The sequence below is a fragment of the Psammomys obesus genome, unplaced genomic scaffold (assembly GCF_907164565.1).
Source record: "Psammomys obesus unplaced genomic scaffold, mPsaObe1.curated_primary_1811, whole genome shotgun sequence".
Lineage (NCBI taxonomy): Eukaryota > Metazoa > Chordata > Mammalia > Rodentia > Muridae > Psammomys > Psammomys obesus.
In genome coordinates this window covers 12,206,771-12,228,707 of record NW_026585894.1, presented here as the reverse complement: position 1 = coordinate 12,228,707, position 21,937 = coordinate 12,206,771, and the positions used below count along the sequence as shown (strand labels likewise).

The following is a 21,937-nucleotide window of genomic DNA, read 5'->3' as shown; positions in this document are numbered from 1 at the left end:
CTTCTCCTGTGGCCTGGCAAGGCAGTCCCCCTAGGAGGAAGTGATTGAAAAGCAGGCAACAGATTCCAATGTCAGATACAGCCTCTGCTTCCTTACTAGGGAACCCACATGAAGCCAGAGCTTCCCATCAGCTAGATCTGTGCTATTAAAAACAAGGAAATCATGAGATTTGCAGGCAAATGGATGGAACTAGAAAAGATCATCCTGAGTGAAGTATCCCAGAAGCAGAAAGACCCATATAGTATATACTCACTCATAAGTGGATACTAGCCATATAGTACAAGATAAGCAACCTACTATTTTAATGGCAAATGTGACAGTTTTAGCACCTCTTTGCTGCAGATAAATGGGATCAGTTTGTGACAGGAAACAGACAAACCAACCAACAAATAAACACAAATTTTTGGAACCTGAAGGTTTCATTTTTATTTGGAAAAGAAGAGTTACAGCATGAAATGTACAGAAGGTAATAGGGCATAACTAACTTGCGACATGAATTATAAGCATAAATTCAGAAAAAGAAACAAGCAGGAAAACATTACATTTCAAATACAATTTGTAAACTACTCTCAGGAAAAGTTCATCTTTGCACATAGAAAAGGGAATAGCCCTGAAGAGAATTTACTAATGTTCCTCAGCCCCCAGGACTTCTGAACTCTGCTGTCATCTTGCGTAAGTTAAAAGGAGCACTAGGTCTAAAAAGCAAATTAAATCATGATGTTGTGCTTCCCTTGGCCTTAACTATTCTACAGCCTTAAGTTTAACTTAATCAATAATAATCTAAATAATTCAAGGCACGCTGCTTGCATTTTGCTACAAAGAAGACAGAGAAGAAAACAATTTTCAAGTCAAAATTATTATGAGATGAGATTTTATGTGGCACAATGTCTTACACACTTAAGTACGCAATTTAAGTAATAAAAAGTACTACAAGTAAAATGCTTTTAAATGAAAAGAAAAAAGTGTTGGTTCTTTGCAATGTTCAAATATATTAATCTGAAAAACAATCCCATCATTTTGGCTAAAAGTCTTTTGAGTGATTTTTTTTTATTCCACATGGGCTGAGAAGCAGGCAGACAAGAGCGACTTGCCAGTTGACACAGTAACTTCTTTAAAGTAGCAAAGTCACCTCTGACACAGATGTCTGCAATAGAAGGAGAACCCATAATTTTCAGGTTAGTTTGGTGTGTGTGTGTCCAAATGTTGCATGCGTGTGTGTGTGTGTGTGTGTGTGTGTGTGTGTGTGTGTGTGTGTATGGTGCTTCTGAAACAGGGTCTTACTTTGAAACTCAGACTAGCCTGGAACTTACTATAGAGCTCAGCAGCCTCAAATTCTCAATATCTTGCCTTGGCCTTTCCAATGCTATGGTTACAGGCATACATCACTATAACTGGCTTGGTTCTCTGTTCCTGTCTTTGTAAAGTGAAGCTAAATAAATAGCTCATTTCAACTTCCTTTTTTTAATCCATATACATTAGTGCTCATATTGTATGAGCATGTGTATGGGTTGCAGGTGTGTGGATAAACGTGAACGTGTGTGGGGTGTGTGTGTGCATGCATGCGTGTGTGTGTGTACATGTGCATGCAGAGACCAGAGGACATCATGTGTCATTCTTAAGAACATCATCTACTCCCTTTAAGACATGGTCTCTCATAATGTCTTTTAAGCTTTAAGGTGAAGGTGTTGTGGGCTGTCCCATACTGTTCTTGTATGTTTTCCCTGGTAGCAGGACTCAGAAAGGTATTCCAAAAGGAACTCTGCTGGGTTTTCCTGCATTCCCAATGCCTGTGATTAAAGTATTAGTCAACTTTATTTTCTGACTTCACAACTTGATAAATGCTAAAAGACCCAGTTCTGACAAGCCCCTCCATGCCATCTACAGGCGGGGTTCAAATACAAACTGCTTTCCTCTGACTTCTTGCTCACATTTGACCAACTAATCCAATCTAATTCATCTACCAATAATATAAATTAAGGAAATGTCATTTATCATTATAGTTGGTCTAAACCAGCTGGTTGCCAATTATAGGAAGCAGACCTTTTTTTTTTTTTTTTAAGAAATTAAATAGGTCTAGAGGGTCAGGCTTACATTATACTATTATTTGCCTGATTTACTCCCATTTTCACATTATTCTGGAAAGTTTTATATAGTCTATCTGATATAAAATAATAGAATATATTGGATTCAAAACCATACGAGAGAGAGGATGTCTTTTCTGCTATTATTTTGTTTTTTTCTTTTATTATTATTATTATTATTATTATTATTATTATTATTATTATTATTAATTACACTTTATTCATTTTTTATCCCCCCATAAGCCCTTCCCTCTTCCCCTCCTGATCCCACCCTACCACCCCTTTCTGCATGCATGTCACTCCCCAAGTCCACTGATAGGGGGGTCCTCCTCTCCTTCCTTCTGATCTTAGTCTATCAGATCACATCAGGAATGGCTGCATTGTCTTCTTCTGTGGCCTGGTAAGGGTGCTCCCCCCTCAGGGGGAGGTGATCAAAGAGCAGGCCAATCAGTTTATGTCAGAGGCAGTCCCTCTTCCCATCACTATGTAAACCACTCGGACACTAAACTGCCATGGGCTACATCTGTGCAGGGGTTCTAGGTTATCTCCATGAATGGTCCTTGGTTGGAGTATCAGTCTCTGGAAAGACATCTGTGTTCAAATTTCCTGGTTCTGTTGGAGAAACCCTGAGGACAGGAACTCCACAAGGAGAGCAACAGAACAAGAAAATTTGAACACAGGGAACTTCCCAAAGACTCATACTCCAACCAAGGACTATTCATGGAGATAACCTAGAACCCCTGCACAGATGTAGCCCATGGCAGTTCAGTATCCAAGTGGCTTCCATAGTAATGGGAAGAAGGACTGCCTGTGACATGAACTGATTGGCCTCCTCTTTGATCACCTCCCCCTGAGTGGGGAGCAGCCTTACCAGGCCACAGAAAATGACAATGCAGCCACTCCTGATGAGATCTGATAGACTAAAATCAGAAGTAAGGAGAGGAGGACATCCCCTATCAGTGGATTTGGGGAGGGGCATTTGTGAAGAAGGAGGAGGGAGGGTGGGATCGGGAGGGGAAGAGGGAGGGGTTTATGGGGGATACAAAGTGAATAAAGTTTAATTAATAAAAAAGTGAATAAATCACAATAAATGATAGTAATAATAAAAAAGTTGGAAAAAAAAAACAAAAACAAAACATGGTTTCTCTCCGTAGCCTTAGCTGTCCTGAAACTCACTTTGTAGACGAGGCTGGTCTTGAACTCAGAGGCCCACCTACTTCTGCCTCCCGAAAGCTGGAATTAAATTTATGTGCCACCACCAGCCCTGGTTCAGGATGTATTTAAATAAGCTAGATATTAAAGATATTTTCACTATTTTTTTAAGTTTACAAAAGGTAACTCACTTTTTAATAAAAATAGTATTTACTCAGAATTATAGGTTTCCCAATTTAAATCTTAATTCTCTTTTTAATGTATAATAGAGTATATTTTCAATAGTTGTAACTTAAAAAGTAAATAGACGTTCTTTTTAAATTTTTGTATGTGTAGTATATATGCCTGTGGCACTTGGAGGCCAGAAGAGGGCATTGGATCCCTTCAAACTAGAGTTACAGATGGTTGTAAGCAATCCTGTAAGTGTTGGACATCAATGCACATCTGCTGTCACTCAAAATATGAGAACTGTTAAGACAGACAATTAAGGCAAATATCTTGCTAGCCCTTAATTTCTTCCTCTTCCTCGGTAAATTATACCTAACAAAATTTAACCTTTCTCACATTAATACTGTTAATATTAATTAAGAAATGATTGGATTAAAAAAGAAATAATTGCACAAAGTAATTTCTAAAATATATCTGAAGCTTCATAACTCTGGGTCTATCCCTCGTGCCTATGTAAAAACACAGCCCTGGACAAAATTATACAAAACTGCTTACACACATATACAAAAGCACATGGGGGAGGGGGGAAGCCTATGGATAGCACTGAGTTAATTTTCAAGATTTGGTTTTGTCCTCTAATTATAGGAGGTGTCACCACTGGGAAGAGAATACAAGACATTTCAAAAATATTTTTGTTAACTCTCTGTGAACTAATAATTTCAAATATTAAACTTAAAAGAAAAATTCTATATACAGAGAGATGTGTTCTAAAATAAACACTTTACCTTTTTTAGAAAAGGCTAAAATTGACAAGGTCATGAAATCACACATTTATAATCCTAGCAGTTGACAGCCTAAAGCAGAGGACCAGTCTGGGCTACCATAGAGGGATCCAGGATGGAAAAAGATAAAAAATAACAACCATAGTGATATATTTATAGGCATTTGGAAACTGGTCATTTACCTAACTTCAGTAGTGTTCTAAGATGTATTCTGTATAAAGAGAAGTGGTTCATGAGTGCTTACAAGATTCACTTCAAATGTTTTCGTCATGGAATATACTCAATAAGGATCCTGACAATTTTTTTTTTCTTTGCGTGCAGTTTATTTCATCAGTAAAAGTGCCTCTGGAAATTTGATTTAGTACATCATACTAACCATTTGTGTCCTATCTTCTCCACTGTCATTGTAAGCAGGGCACAAATAGTTGTTTGAACATTCCACTGCTGCAGCGCCTTCTGAAGATGGTGGCATCTCAATCCAAGCTAGATGAAAAATGACAAGTGTAGCAGTTAAAGGATCTGGTTTTCCACCACAAAAGCAAGCTCACCATTACAGTCAAAGCTGTGCCCTTCAGTATACTAACATTACTGCCTTTCTCTATATAATAAAATTGCATTTAGGTTGTACTATTTTTGAATTTGACATTTCAGAAAGGAATAGACTATAATATACTTCTTTGAAATTTAAGAATGGTTGCAAGTTGAGGATTATGGGCATTAAAATTAGTGTTAAACATTTTCAGAATATATTATCTTTCTTACCTCCACACACACACACACACAATGGTTCTGAATGTTCATTAAATAATATTTTTATTAATTCCATTCAAATAATACTTGTTAGATTCTGCCTGGTGTTGATATTATTTTGGCTTAGATTGTCTCTCTTAGTAAGCAGAAAGCATGTATTACACATCCCAAGACTTATAAGAGACTGCATATAGTCAGGCACAGTAGTGTACACCTTTGATCCCAGGATGCAAAAGGCAGAGACAAGTAATCTCTACAAGTTTAAGGCTAGCCTGGTCTACATAGCAGGTTCCAAGTAAACCAGTGCTACATAGTGAGACTGTATATCCATCTGCCCCAAAAAATGAGTTTGTAGGTGAAAGGTATAAGATGTCTCTTTTGTTCCTTCTGTCCTTCCTTCCTTCCTTCCTTCCTTTATTTCTTTCTTTATTTATTTTTAAATTTTTGAACTGATTAAGATGAAGTAATCTCTGATGGTTAGTTTTAATGGTCAACTTGACACAACCTAGAATCAGATGGAAAGACAGTCTCAGTGAGGGTTTGGCAAGATCATGTTGGCTCATGAGCAAGTCTGTGAAGGATTGCCTGAAAGTGGGCAGCATTATTTCTTGGTTTGGAACCCTGGACTTCATAACATAAATTAACTTATCCAAGCAAGCTATTCATGAAAGCACAGAAGCATGAATTCATTGTTTCTCTCTGCTTCCTGACTGTGGACATGATTGTGACCAGCTGCTTCAATCTCCTGTGACTATGACTTGCTTGCTGTGATAAACTGTAACCTGGAATGGCAAACTGTGATAAACAATCCCTTTCCTCCTAAAAAATTGTTTTTGTCAATGTATTTCATCACAGCGACAGAAAAGAAACTAGGACAAATCTAAGCCACAAACTTGCAGAATCTCATTTTCGGCATTAAAACTGTCACCTTGGAAATACTATCAAATACTCAGCTTTCTCTGATGTGGTTTCCCCACCTGTGAAAGGAAGGCATTAACACTAGGATAACTTTGTTGCTGGGGTTGGGAATCACAATATAATGATCTAAGGGAACTAACCTCTAAATAGATAACTAAAGACTGAATAAGGTCATCATTGCTTATTCCTCCTCACCTAGTGCTGCATATTTGGCATTTATCTGGGAGTCTATGCTATTGTTGTCAAAGCTATTTAGGAGATCTTGTATGTTTGTATAGCACCTTGTTCCTCACTATTAGAATACTTAACCACATTCTACTTTAATTGCTTGCTGAATTATCTACCTTCCTAGCATTGCAAAGATGGTAACAGTGTGTATTTTAGTTAGACTTCAGATGCAATTCTACAAAGTCCCTGATGCACATGTTAACATTTGGTGAATCAAATGTACTGAGTAAATAATTTCAAATTCTCATACGAAAACAACTATCTCAGCTCTAGTCACAAAAATGGTAAATGATCAGTATATCCATTGAAGCCAATATATGTGTTGTATCCATTCCTGTGTCCCCTATTGCAAGGGATCAGCATTATATAAAAAGTTGGCCAAAATTCAGTAGCAGGACCTCACACCCAAAGATATGAGGCAGAGAAAGAAAAAGAAAAGAAATTGTCTTCTATACATCCGAGTTCCCAGGTGATACCAATGTTATCAGTCCAGGACCCACAGAATGAAAAAACAGTGCTTTGCAGTATCCACTAGGGTGTTTTTAGTGTGCAAGAAATGAAAGCCTTCTTAAACAGTTTAACTTCCTTTTCTTTATAAAAAAAAAAATTAAGACATGGTTAAATTTTTTCCCAATTAGCAACAGGAGTTAAGAACTCACATAATTATGACTGGAATCTGCACATAACCAAGACAAATACCTGTGGAATTTGCTTCTGCCTGAAATGGTACAACTGTCTCCCTGAATTCTACCATGGTACTGTCTTGTTCCACTTCTGTTCCTCCTTCAACAGCATTTATAAGAGTTTCCTCTTGCTTTCTGAAAAGTCACATATAAAAATAGGTGAGTTTTGCATAGTCTAAGAATAGTGAGAAATTAAAATGATCTATCTTAATACTTTGTGTTAAGAATAAGCTGAGAATCCATTCCAAAAGCTGATGTGCCCTTATTTAAGTATGTATAATAGTTGATAATATGAAACAGCTTCAAGAGCTTAAGGCCTAGGATTCAAGCCAGCAGGCTCCTTTCATGCAAAGATAAAACTGCTTCCTTCTAGACCTAAGACAAGTGTGTATAGAATCTGTGTTGTTCTGAAGACTTTTCATCTCAATATGTCAGAGGTAAGGTGAGTATAAATATATAGGGAAATTTTTAACCTAATCTCACTGGTAAGTTAGTACCAGCTTCTGTTACAGCAACTACTGGATATAACATAAAGTATTCACTTTTGTTTGAACAACATGAAGTTTGCAAGTAAAAGACCTTCAAAGAAGCTTGATTTTCCTTAAGATCCCAATGAAAACAATGTGTTTATGTTATCTGATGAGTTACTGCTATCACAGAAGGTTGGTTCTTATCTGAGATATTGTAATTTCATTGTTTAGTGCTACATACAACAAACAAACAGAATATGGCAAGAATAGTATTCTGGGGACTGAAGACATTACTCAGTGGTTAGCAGCAATTGTTGCTCTTGCAGAGGGCCCAGGTTCAGTTCCCAGCACCCACCCAATGGCTAGGAACTGTCTGTAACTCCAGTTGCAAGGGATCCAGCACCCTCTTATGACCTCCCTGAACACCAGGCACACATGTGGTACACATATACACATGTAGGCTAAATATTCATACACATAAAAAGAAATACATAAATCTAAATAAAATTTAAAAAATTATGTTCTGAGAGAAAAGATCACTTACTCAGTATTCCCCTGCTGAGAAGAAAGTTGATCCTGTTCTTTTGGCTGATCCTGCTGGTTTTGGGCTATCAAATAAAACAAAACCTATGTGTCATTCAGAAGTCATGTGTCTTTATTTCTTTCAAGGCCAATGACATTCATACACACCACAGGTGTGGGAGGAGAAACAGAATGGGAGAGCGAGAAAGACACACACACACACACACACACACACACACACACCTTTCAGGGATTTTAACTGACCAATAAACAGGAAGGGTAGTCTGACGTTAGAATCTGGAAAGTCCAAACCATGTGTTACTTTATTCAAAAAGCACGAGCTGGGGGACTGGGGTGTCAGCTCAGTGAGAAAAGTAGTTTCTGCACAAGCATTTGAATCTCCAAAACTGATCCTCCCCCCCCCCCCCGCAAAACTAAGCCTTGGTCTCAGCACTCATACAGTAAGATGAGAGTGGAGACAGAATTCCTGGAAGCTCCAGGGCTAACTATCCTGTCTCATGCAGCAAAAGAACATGAAAAGAGGTCCTACCTCAAACAAGGTAGAATGTAATTGGTCCTCTGATCTCCACATGCTCATTATGCAAGCACACACACATTTATAGTCACATACACAAGCATTTTACATGTCTATCATACACACAAACATCCATGCACACATACACACACAGATACTCTTTTTCTTAAGTGTAAGTTCAAAAGTACAACCAATTAATTCTCCATCCCAGCCTTACTGGATACTGGTTCTGTGAGGTTCTTCTCACAGCAGCCTCTCAGGAAGGACTGGAAATTGACACTTTTTTGATTGTCAACTGTTTTTCAAACACCTTTAAGTTCAAACTAGTTTTTTTAAGCTCTCTGAACTCAGTGTTACTTTTTTCAGTTTAATAAATCCTTTCATTGTTATTACATTTTAATCCCCATTCCCAGAAAAAAAAAAAAAAAAACTTTTCACAAAATCTAAGCTAATGAGTTGTCATTGTGCTTCTCCATATAAAGCACACATGCTTGAAATTGCCAGTCAACAGCAGGGAAGAGTAAAGGGGAAAATAAACCATAATCAGAATATTTTATGTGGAAAAGAACCTATTTTCAGTAAAAGAAAAAAATGAAATTACCAGCCAAAAGTTCCTGCGGCTTCAACAGAATTTTTCTTATTTCTTTTAACCATAACAGCTTCACATCAATAGTTGGAGCCTAAAAATTAAAACAGAAGGGAAAACTATGTTTCTTTTCTAAAAGAGTACTTTTATAATAAAACAAATGCAATCAAACATGAGTCACTACAAAACAACAGATTCAATTTCTACCCTCTTGCTTCTTAAAGCATTTTGGAGGCAGATCATTAACCATTTGATTAGAGGAGATATTATCATAAAAATCATTCTAAAAGTACCTGAAAGATCAGAATTCAGAATAACTATTACAGAAAATGAAGAGATCTTTTTACTTATTTTTGCTTTACTGGACACACAAACACACACACACACACACACACACACATATATATATATATATCACTTTGTTTTAATTTTGGTAAAACAAATCAAGCTCTAATATTTCCAAACCTAGAATCAATTTTGTAATAATGTTGAAAAACTGATACTGAAATGATAAATGATAGAGTCCTCAAATACTCTCTCATTGCTTATAAAGTAGGTCTGTTATATGGTACCAATTATATACAACATGCCTGCATGTATGTTAAGTGTACCAAAAGCCTTCAGGGCCTGTGGAAGCCAGAAGAAGCAGTCAAATTCCCCTGGAGTTGGAGCTAGTTGTGAGCTACCAAGTAATTGTGTGTTACCTGTTGTAGGTGATGGAAACTGAACCAATTTTTAATATTAATGTTGGGCTGGAAAGATGGGTCAGTGGTTAATAGCATGTTCTGCTCTTGCAGAGGATCTGACTTTGATTTCCATCACTCACATGGAATAGCTTAAAATGGCCTATAATTCCAGCTTCAGGAAATCTGTTGCTCTCTGCTGGCTTCCAAAAGCACTGCACAAATGGACAAACACACACACACACACACAAACACACACGCACACCTAAAATCCTTAGCATAAGTGCTATGAGAGTAACAAGCCTGGTATTGCAAAGCCAGCTAAGAACCCCTGGGTGGGGAAATCTTTAGGCTTCAGGGGTAATTATTTTGTTAAGTGGACATAATATCAAACTGCCCTCTAAACTGATATCTCTCTACCTTAGTGCAGCTCTCAGAACTCGTCAGAAATGTTTATTTTGCAGAGCTTGAAGGTTAACAAAGAAGCCCACAACTGCTAAAAGTGTAGAAATTGATTGACTTTGGATTGCTCAGACATAAAAGGTCATCTATATTACACTCCTTCCCTAAGGGTCAAAAAACATCACAGGAGAGGGAACAGAAAAAAAAAAAAATTGAAGATCCAGAAGTTGGGAGACACCAGAACAAAACTGCCTTCTGGACATTACAGGACTGCTGCACTCGGGAATTCACAGCAGATGTGGTTGTTTACACAAGGCCAACCTATTCAACATTTCAACATGGTGTGGGAAGGGATTCATGCTAACTGGGGACCAAAGGATAGTTACTGGCTTCCGGATTAAAGAGAGCCAGTTTTCTTTAAGAGTGAGGCTCCTAGTAGGTTCTCCAGTTGATGCCCCCACAACGAAGAATACAAATTGAAATTTATGGCTTATTAAATTTATAGGAAGAAAGAAAGAAGGAAAGAAGGAAGGAAGGAAGGAAGGAAGGAAGGAAGGAAGGAAGGAAGGAAGGAAGGAAATATAAATCTTAATATCTTAATGTTGGTTATGGTTTCCAGAAGAACAACGAACCTGAACAATGTAAATTTCTTCCTTCTCACCATACCGTATTTCAAACTTGCGGTTATCACCTTTCACGTTTTCTGTGATTCCAACTTCTTCCATCTACAACAAATTAAACTTTTCCTGAAAACTGACTATAAATATGGAATTACATTCATCATATTCTACCATAATATAAAGGAAACAGAATGTCTCACTTAAGCAAAATACACATTTTATTTTCAATAAGGAGGAGATGGAAATGAAAAGTATCACTATAGGTATGCAAACTTAAGTGCTTTTGTGGAAGTATGCACTCAGAGTTCAGATGTTGTGTTCCATTCCAGTGCTTGGTATGAAACAATTTTTTTTCAGAAGTAAAAGTAATTAAACATCAATGGGGAAAGCCACCTGAAATTGGTCTATTTCATTGATGTCTAAAGTAATTACTGACCATATCAATTTGCTCTTACAAGTTTATTCTCCATGAGATACAAACAAAAAAATTATGGGTCAGGAAAAACCCAGCCAAGTTCACAAAGTTTTTTCTATTCCTACCAATCCCTCGGTTTCAAATTCAAGCAAAATATTTAAGCTGAAAGAGTGATAACTTTAGCACCGCTAGTAAAATGTGTGTAGTATACAACATTAATTCCTTCCCTATTGCTCTCTTCTCACCCTTCTTTGTGCTTTGCACAGTTTTCTTTTACCAGTTATCCTTGGCTAATGCCACGTGGGACAACTTCTATCCCCTGTGTAACATTTTCTTTAAGTCCTTCTCTGCCTTTCCTTTTTTCTTTCAATCCCTTCCTGTCTGAAGGAATTTCACACTGATCCACTTATGAACCCCCCAAATGACACTAATTAAAACTAATAAACATTAAGTACAGTGCTCATAAGATTCCTGCATTAAGGTAAAGGAAAACAGTTATATTTAGAAACGCAACTCAGCTGTGTTAAAGAGCCTCTGACACCCAACTTGAATGTAGTCTAAAGTAACTTTCAAATGCTCCCAAATATATCCTTCCTATAGCAGTCTAATCTGCTCAGATATTAAGAAATAATAATACTTATGTTGAATCTTTTTGAAATGTGAATTATGTTTCAGCATATGTTTCTGCATAGAATGATAGGGAGCAGGCATACAGACTTGAGAATGAGACACCAGACTAGACTTCCATCCATTTCTAGCATTCATCGGCTATGTGCCTTAGTGTAAGGTGCTAGGTTTTTCTCAAATTCCATTTTTTTCAACTGTAAAATTGGAAAAGCATGTACTTTATAGAGTTGATATAGGGATAGAGTTATTGAACAGCAAGTTCCTATCATGTAAGTTTTTGTGGAGTTGTGTGCATTTGTGTATGTGTGTTTACTTGTATATGGGTACACGTGTAGATGTACCTGTGTGGGGGCTAGATCTATTTCACAATAGCTCTCCAATTTATTTACTGACGCAAGGTCTCTCGCTGAACCCAGGGCTCACCTGACTCAGCTAGTCTAAATAGCCAGATGACTCTGGGGATTCCCCAGAGCTGAGATTACAAGCGGCAGCCACCCCACCTAACATTTTACATGGCTACAAGTGATCTGAATCCCAACCACTCGAATGACAAGCTCTTTACCCTTCTCTCAAGTTCATAATGAGCTTTGAGCCTATGGCTTTGCTTCCTATCCTTTTTTGTATTTGACTTGCAACTGTTTTACTGTTTTCCATTGCTAATATATCAGCACATCGTTATTGATTAAATACAGTTGGAGGTTGCCCTGAAAAATCAAACCATTTTATCTGACACAAAGTTAGCACTATATGCATGTGTTAAATAAATCAACAATTGTTGATGATAAGCAAGCACATAATCTGATAGATTTGAAGAAGCCATATCTCTTTATTTGATTATGTGTGACCTGACATATGGTTTTCTATGGGTGCTAAGTGTTTGCATTACAGTACATAGTCATTAGAAAGACAGGAGAAGGCTGTATAATTTGAGCTTGATGTAATATAGTCAAGACAAAAATCCATTTCAGGAGTCAGAAGTTGTTCAGCTATGTTCAGTGGCGCAGTGACCAGTAATGACAGATTCTCACGACAAGTAAGCAAGAGAAAGCAAGCATAATGAGAGCTAAGAAATAGTCTAACTTCCATATTTCTTAGTCTACAGAATAGCCATTTTCCCAGGAATCTCATCTAAAATTTTTCAACTATCACCGACTAATTCTTTTCTATTAAAGATACTATTATATCAGAGAACCAAAGAAAAATCAGACAGATTTTCTTCTTTTAAATGTCAAGTAGTATTTATTTTCTGTATATGGTAAATCACTAAGCCCTTATTTCTGCCTTTCATTGAAAGGTTTCCTGCATCAATTCTTCCTTCTGTTTCCATGGTAACTATTGTAATCCTTCTGGCCTCATTACCTCATCGGTCCTTCTTTACTTTAATGTACTTCAGAAACACTCTGTTGATATGCCTATCATTGTTTCAAATTTAAAATAGAATAGAAAGTCAATACAAATAAGAAATTCTGCGTTAGGTAGTCACTAGGTCACCCCACAAACAGAATGTGAATCAAATTGGTTTATGTCAAACATGACTACAAAGGTGAAATACCTTTTCAAAAACTGCATATGTAGATGGAAAGATCTAAAACCTGTCAGAAAGAAATTTCTATGTCTTGGTTGTCAGCGGATGTTTATTAAAGTCATAAATAACTCAGATATGTAAAATTAGAGATAGACTATAAAAGTAACTGTGTACTTGTGATGAAGCTGTGAAGCTACTGTGGATTCAGAATTGAATAGAAAATGAATAATGGGTGGTGCTGGGAGGCAGGGTGACCCTGGGTAGAAATTTTGTCAGATGTAGCTAGAGACAGCTGACCAGTATAAGGAAAATAAAAATCTTGGCCCACTTATCAAGTGGCATCCTTATACTAAGTTCTTAAGCCCATGACAAGTCCATCAATATAAAAACAACTAAATTTTCATCAACTCTCAACTATACCGAGAAAGGCAACTATGAAAGAAAACATTCATTGAAAATGACTAAAAGGAAAAATGTCTAAAATAGTAGTAATTGGAGAATTGAAGGCAAAAATCTTCTATCTTCCAATTATTCTATAAACAAATTTGTTGCTTTTACAATTTAAACATGAAAGATAAATTTTATTACATTTAAAATAACCAAATTTATCAATTATAACTTTATGTGATTGGAAGTATTACTGGGCTGCTAAATGACTTTCACAAACAACAGTGTCCTTATTTTAACACAAGACTAAGGTCAAGAAACAAAGTTATTTGGGTTCTAGAGAGAAAAAAAATAATTTCAAAGAATAGTAGAGAATATATATGGAACCATTCCAGCTGTAAGTAGATACTCAGAAAGAATGAGACTAAGGAATGGAGGAAGGAAAAAGAAAGGAAGGTAGGAATATTGAAAGCACAATAGTTCTCGATTTTGAAACAGAAAGGAGAAGGGGGAAATCCCCTTTCCTCTTTGTTCTCCTATAACAAAGGCTTTAACAAGAGGAAGGATTTTAGCCAGTAACATTGTAGGAGTGCTTATAGGTGAGCCAGTTCACTGGAGTGCACCTTGGACAATGTTGAAGACTACAGGGATGGGGGAGTTGAATTAAAGTTCTGCACATGGGCCCAACCCCTTGTCCTGATTTCAGACTCCCAAAACCCATGTAAAGCTAGATTTGGTGGTACTTGCTTACAATTCTAGTATTCCCACTTCAGGAAAGGCGATAAAGATAGGAGAGTTCTAGAAGCTCTCCAGCCAGCTAGACTGGCATGCATAGCAGTGAACAATAGAATGAACACCTTGCTTCAAACAAGATGGAAGGTAAGAACTAACACTTGAGGTGTCCTAGGCTCTCCAAAGTAGCACTGTAGGATGCATGTGCCTGTACTCACACATGCATTGTTTTGTTTTCTTTCCTAATTCTTTTGTTTGTTTGTTTTCAAGACAAGGTTTCTCTTTGTGTAGCTCTGGCTGTCCTGGAACACACTCTGTAGACCATGATTTCCTGAACTCAAAGAGATCTGCCTGCCTCTGGTTCCTGAATGCTGGAATTAAAGGCATGTGCTCCCACCACCCAGCTTAAAATTCTTTGTAAACAGTATAAAATCCATTCATTAAAGTGAAAAAGATGTATTGAAGATGGAATACATATAAGACAATATAATATTACACAACATGTGTTTTCTTACGTTTAGGCAGTGCTTAAAACTGTATGATGGGTATCTATAAGCACTTTCTCCAGATTCAACCCGCCTCTTACAAAACATAACAGCTTTTTCATACAAGAAAAGATGTCTCTGCATGGGTTTGAATCTTGCAAAATCCTTCATTTTTGTAGCACCTTTCCGGTGTCCCAGCCAAACACTGAATGCACCTTGCAAAACCATCTTGCCCAGCTCATTCAGATTTCCCTAGAATAAAAATATCAAAGCCAGTTTGTAGATGGAAGAGCTATATTCATGTATCAGACATTAACATCTTAGTGTTTATCTTGACTTAAGCACACTTTGCCTGCTTTTTTTTTTTTTTTTTCAAATCATAACATAAGACTTTATTGCTGAGGACCCATCACATTTTTGCAACAGGCAATGGATAAATCAATCTGGCACTGACCCTGTATGTTTACCCTTTACAAGCTAATCTTCATAGTACTAGAAAGTACTATGCAGGCTTCTAGAGGGATAGTCAGTTGGCATTAACCAGCTGTGAAACATGTAAGCTACAATAATGATAAGGATGACAGAATATGCTAATTGATATAATAATGGAATTTATGTTAGGGTATAATCAACTGTTTTCTTACCCCTCCCCTCTACTTTCTTCTATTGAAAAAAAATATTTTTTTCACACAATATAATCTGGTTGCCGTTGTTGCTCTCCAAACTCCTCCTGGATCCTCCCTATCTTTCCTGCCATCTGGATCACACCTTTTCTGTCTCTCCTTAAAAAATCAAACAGGCATAATCTAAGGAACAATAATAAAACAAAATAAGATAAAAACACAACCATAGAAACTGGAATAGGACAAAACAGAAGAAAAAGAGCCAAAGAAAAATCACAAAAAAAAAACACATATAGACTCAAAGACATACACAAAATTCACAATCCCATAAAAACAAAAGCCACATAATACATACACAAAGAACCTGTTAAAGAAAATTAACTTTAACCTGTTAAAGAAAATCTGACAAAACATTATGAGACAAAGAACCTCCATAAATGCCATTTGAGTTCTTTTTGTGTTGCCAATCTACTGCTGGGTACTGGGCCTGCCCTTAAGAGTAGGTTTTAAAGAACGTTCACTGTACTGTAACTTTTTACTTTAAAACATGCAATGTCTCACATATATTTTAAATTGCTGTGAGGTTGTAGCATAAAAGAACCTTTCTTTTCTTTGGCTTCATGTCATTTCCTATGTAGAGCTATTTCAACTGGAGCAATGCTCATATCTTTTCCTCATTCTTGATTGGTACATGATATATTACTACTCCAAGGTTCCCCTCTGGATGGAGCTGACCTGGGAAAAGGTGACAAGCCCCAAAGATTTGGCTCTTTTATTCATATCTACTCTAGACTAGAGCAAACAGCAATTCTGAGACATTATGTCTGCTTAGATGACCCAAGCATTTATTCAAACAAAATCTCCTAAGTTCCAGACTTGAAGACAGGCTGCTACAGATCAGGAAAATGCCATAAAATTCCATTTGACTGTTGATCTGCAGCCAATTCCCCACTTAGTATTATCAGTACTAATGCTTATATTTTTATTCCCATTTGTCTGCCTCTTATATGAGATTTCTCAATTGAATCCAAGAAATAAAAAAGAGATTCTGACAAGCTTGCACCCTAGAATTCCAACAGTCACTAAAACTTACTTACAATATAGCCATCGATTGCAATCTGATGCATGGAGTCATTCACTGACTTCAGTAAGTCCAGCATTGTATCAAGTGCCTCCTTTAATTTATTCGTTCCTTCTCCTTCTTTGCTGTACTTTAAAAGCTCCTGTAATTAGAAGTCAAGAATTAAACTTAATATTAATCACATATTAAAACTGCTGGAAATGAATAATTTGAAGTTAATATGTTTTCCAGCAGTAATCCAGAGGTACTGTCATTTTTAGAGTAATTTCTTTCATATTCTGTCATATTAACATTATATTTAATAACAATGTCAAAATTAGGGAAGAAGTAGAATAATGACTAAAGAGTATAAAACAAAGGGCATTCAATGCTTTTACAGCTAACAAAATAAAAAAAAATCAGAGATTCATTTTTAAGCAATTACATGAGTTTTCCCCCTCTACATATAATAATTTGTCAATTATGATACATATAGTTAAAAGAAGCTATGCTGTATTTATACATAATATAGAATTTACTAATCCTTTCTTATTAAAATAAGGGAGTGCCATTTGCATTTTTCATTGAAAAGGACAACAGAAAATATAACGTCAAAATGAATAAGTATATATTTAGATCTTAATACAAAAAATTCTTTAATAAAACATTATGCTTAAATATATATAAAACTTGTATGGAGGATCAAGAGCTAACACTCCATACACTCACAACTTAATCACCTTGTGACTATCATTTGTACAACACCATGAAAGAGCACACTGCAAACATTTTACAATTAAATCTGGCCATTGCTCTTTTGCTAGTGCTTCCTAGTCAACCACTTCCTTTTAAATGATTACCAGATCTGATTTAAAAAAAAAAAAACTCCTAAGAGTAGGAGTTAGAGAGATGGCTCATTGATTAAAAGCACTGACTACTCTTGTAGAGGACCTGGTTTCTATTCTCAGTACCCACATGGTGACTCAGAACAGTTGATAACACTAATGTCCTCTTCTGGCCTCCATGGGTACCAGGCATGCTACACATACATACATGCAGGCAAAACACTCATACACATAAAATAATTTTTAAAGTAAAGAAACAAGCAAATGCCTCATGTAATTACCTTTAAAAGCAACTGGTACTTAGTGATTCGTTGAACTGGTTTGAGCAAATAGGAATCAAGACCAAGTCGATGTTTTAATTTTCTTTGACATTCCTATCATTAAAAAATAATGATCAGCTGGGTACAATGGCACATGCCTTTAAACTTAGCATGCTGGAGGCAGAGGCAGGCAGATCTCTGTGAGGTAACGATTAATAAATGTTAAATTAAGGAATGTAGAGGGGACACAGGAATCAAACAAAATATGTATGAAAATTTCAGATAACCAGGGTTAACTTCTCAGCATCCGCACAGTGACTCACGTTCATCCATAACTCTAATTCCAAGGAATCCAGTTCCCTCTTTTGACTTCCATGGGCAACAGAAACACACATGCTGTACAGATATAATGTGTGTGCATGTGCGTGTGTGCTGGCACTATACATACACAGGACAAAAAAATAAATATTTAAATAATTTTAAAAATAAAAATAAAAAGCCATGTACCTTTGAAAAGTGAAGTGTCAAGAATTCACTGATTACAATCCAGAGATGAATTTTTTTACTTTTTTCAAGACAGGTTTCTCTGTGTAGTCTTGGCTGTCGTGGACTCACTTTGTAGACCAGGCTCGCTTTGAACTCACAGAAATCCACCTGCCTCTTAACTATCCTAGTGCCTCCATGCCTGGCTCAATTTTATATCTTAAGGAACATGAATCAGAAAAATCACTGCTGCATATAGTACAAAAATTAAGAGAAACAATATACCTGAAAAACTGTTATGAATACTGCTTTAAAAACTGATAGCACATGCCTACAATCCCAGTATCAAGAAGAAGAAGAAGGTGCCAGCCAGAGCTACATAATAGAGAGGCCTTATATCAAAAAAGAAAGGAAAGGAAGAGGAAGAAACAAAGGAAGAAGGGAGGGAAGGAAAAAAGATAAGAAAAAAGGAAGGAAGTACTTGGAAGGTAGAAAATTGAAGTGTTTCAAATACTACATAAATTCACATTGGTATAAACTGCATAAAATTTGAGAATGCAAAAAATGACAGTAAGTTAGAATGATTAAAACATTCTTCACTGTGTCCACAAAAATTAACAAAAGACCAGACCCACAGGCCTTGAAGGCCCAGAAAAGAAATAGGTTGTGCTAAATATAAATATAACTGGGTATGAGAACAGAGTATTTTTAAGATCACAAGAAAAATAAAATATTCATCAACTGGTGCTGCATTTCATTCAGTAATTGGCTTGCTGCTGCTATAAATATGGAGTCATGACATTGGGTCCTGGGAATAGTGTAGGGTCCATAGTTAGGAGAAGCTGAGGGTAGTTAGGGTGAATGTGCATATGGGAAGTGCATAACACAAATAGACTGGGAGAAGGATATACCTAAATAAGATAGAGGGCCTTTCATTGGATGTGAATAAAATTCAACATATAATTCAAATAAGAATAATCAACACATAAAGATGATAGACCGATACATACATTTGATCTCCTTCATAAAAATGCAACTAGAATATTAAAACATTTTTTCTCAAGACAAAAAGAAAATAATTGAGAAGAGAGGAAATGTTTGTAAAACTTAAAAACAAATTCACACGATATCTAATTATAAGAGAGAAAAAAAATCAAAAACATCTCACTTTCATGTTACAAAAAGCCCACTTTCCCATTTCAAAAAGATATCCTGAAAAGATAAAAGTTCAAAGTAGTTATGAAATAAATACTAACAGGTATTGGTGAAGATGTGGAGCAATCAGATCTCCTACACTATTGGTGGTAATAGAAACTGCAGTCATTATGGAAAACTGTCTAATAGCTAGCTATTAAATATAACCAAGCATGATGGCTTACACATTTAAGCCCTTCAGGTAGCAGGAGCAGATATGTCTCTGTAAGTTCAAGACTGGTCTATATAGTGCATCCCAGGCTAACTAGGAGTATACAGTAAGATCTTGTTCAACATTAAACATAGAGTTGACATAGGTAACTCCTAGGTATATGGTTATTATTGAGTTACTCTTAGGTATATAAACAAAAGAAAAAAGGAAAAAAATGCCATTTTTTTAACACTGATAGAGATGACTCAGTGGCTCAAAGTACTGACTGCTCTTCTAAAGGACCTGAGTTAGATTCCTAGCTCCCACATAGTGGTTTACAACAGTCCCAACAAATACAAAACCCTCTTCTGTCCTCTGAGGACGCTACATGCACATGGTATACAAACAAACATGAAGGAAAAACACACATACACGGTAAAATAACAAAGTTTCTTAAAATGTTTGTAATAGCTATGGTAAACAAAAGACAGAAACAAGCCAAAAGTCCATCAACTAATGATCATATTAATCAAATATGATCTAACAACTCAGAAAAATATTCAGACAGAAAAATAATAAAGTATTGTTATGTGCAATTGGATGACGCTCAAAAAATACTATGTTAAGTAAGACATTCTCAATCTGTGAGTCATGACTTCTTTGGGCTTACATATCAGATATCCTACATATCAGATATTTATGTAATGATTGATAACAGTAGCAAAATTACATTTATGAAGTATCAACAAAATAGTTTTATAGTTGGAGGAAACCACAAAATGAGGAACTCTATTAAAGGGTCACAGCATTAGGAAGGTTAAGATCCACTGTGTTAAGTAAAAGAAACTACGTAATAATACCATATAATGTATGTTTTTGCTTATATGGAATGCTCAGAATAGGTAAATCTACAAAAACAGAAATCAGATTAACAGCTGAAATGAACAATTGGAGAAAATCAGTGTAAGAGGTGACTATTAAAAGGTACAAGGTAGTATAAATATCTCCTTTTCTTTTTTTGGCTTGATCAGTTAGTTGGTTGTTATTATTTGTCTATTTTCAAAGGCAGGATTTCACTATGAAGCTCAAACTCAAGACCCTTCTTCCTCAGGACTATCAGCGCTGGACTAACAAGTGTGCTAGGATTGACTTTAGGGTGGAAATTTTTAATGGTAAAAGTGTTCTTAAATTGATTGTGTTGATAATCATAGAATCTGATGAATACAGTTAAACTACTGAATTGTATACTTTAAAGCAGTGGTTCTCAAACTATGGCTGATGACCCCACTGGACTTGAATGACCCTTTCACAGGGGTACCCAAGGACCATCAGAAAATACAGACATTTACATTGTGATTAATAACAGTAGCAAAATAACATATTATGAGATCACCACAATATGATGACCTGTATTAAAGGGCTACAGTATTAGGAAGGTTTGAGAAACCCTGTTTTAAAGGGATGAATTTTGTAACATTTTATTTACATTATAATAAATCTATTACCAAAACCAAAATTATACAGACATTAAAATTTAAAATAAAAAAATTAAAAGCTGTAATAAGCACAACTCAGTCATACACACACCAAACAGAAAAGTAAATCAGAGGGCCTTTTCGACTAAGGGATATTAAGGCTCAACTTTAAGATCAGATTATCATACTGAAAACAAGGAGTTGAATAGCTATCTATCTAACAACTTTGAGACTCACATCCTTTTTCCTTAAGCAAAATAGCCACCAATTATGTTTATATTTAACAGCAGTCTGGATGATGTAAGCAACTGGAGAGAAAGTACCTAAAGATACATGTAGTAAGAATGTCACCCTCACTCTCAACCATCACCCCGTCTCTCACTAACATACCAATGGAAACAACCTGATACAAATAATCCAAGACCAAAAACCTTGCTCAATAAACCCAGAAATGCACAAGAAACTTTCAGTCCAATTTCATATGCTTCTCCTTAATGTAATCAAACAGACAATTAAAAGGCATTTATTTCTTCATTAGCATTATGAAGAAATGAAGAAAAAGAATAGAAAAGCAAATTGAATGCAGTTGGAAATATGCAGAGAGAAGAAAACTTTCTTTAAAATGAAAGTCTATTATCTTCATATAGACAAATGAAAAAAATTTGAAACAAAAATCAGAATTCCATTAAAAGTTATTTGGAGAGTACAGAAAATTTTTAACTGGCACAGCTACTGTGGAAATCAGAATGAAAGTTCCTCAAATAACTAGGACAATAGCTCAGTTGATAATATATTTGCTTTACAAGCATGCAGACCTGAGTTAGATACCCCAGAACCTGCATTTAAAACAAAGATACAATAGGCAGTGGCTGTGCACATCTTTAATCCCGCAAGCATGATGCAGAGACAAACAGATTCCTGAGTTTGAGGCCAGCCTGGTCTACAGAGTGAGTTCCGGGACACCTAGGGCTTCATAGGGTACCCTCATCCTGAAAAAACAAAATGAGAAAGAAAGAAGAAAGAAAATAAGAAAAAGAAAGAAGGAAGGAGAAAGAAAGAAAGAAAGAAAGAAAGAAAGAAAGAAAGAAAGAAAGA

At 36.0% G+C, this 21,937-nt stretch overlaps 1 protein-coding gene across 1 annotated transcript in view; it reads right to left on the bottom strand.

The window, feature by feature from the left end:
* Positions 1-435: 435 nt before the first annotated feature.
* Mcf2 (MCF.2 cell line derived transforming sequence) overlaps positions 436-21,937 on the bottom strand; it is a 90,274-nt gene continuing 68,772 nt past the window's right edge. Inside the window, exons 20-28 of the mRNA XM_055599568.1 lie at positions 17,561-17,653; positions 16,472-16,597; positions 14,782-15,003; positions 10,593-10,685; positions 8,891-8,969; positions 7,777-7,840; positions 6,779-6,897; positions 4,560-4,666; positions 436-1,144 (exon numbers count right to left, since the gene is read on the bottom strand). Coding sequence (XP_055455543.1) covers positions 1,112-1,144; positions 4,560-4,666; positions 6,779-6,897; positions 7,777-7,840; positions 8,891-8,969; positions 10,593-10,685; positions 14,782-15,003; positions 16,472-16,597; positions 17,561-17,653 — 936 coding nt within the window. The 3' untranslated portion in view covers positions 436-1,111. The remainder of the gene's footprint in view (positions 1,145-4,559; positions 4,667-6,778; positions 6,898-7,776; positions 7,841-8,890; positions 8,970-10,592; positions 10,686-14,781; positions 15,004-16,471; positions 16,598-17,560; positions 17,654-21,937) is intronic.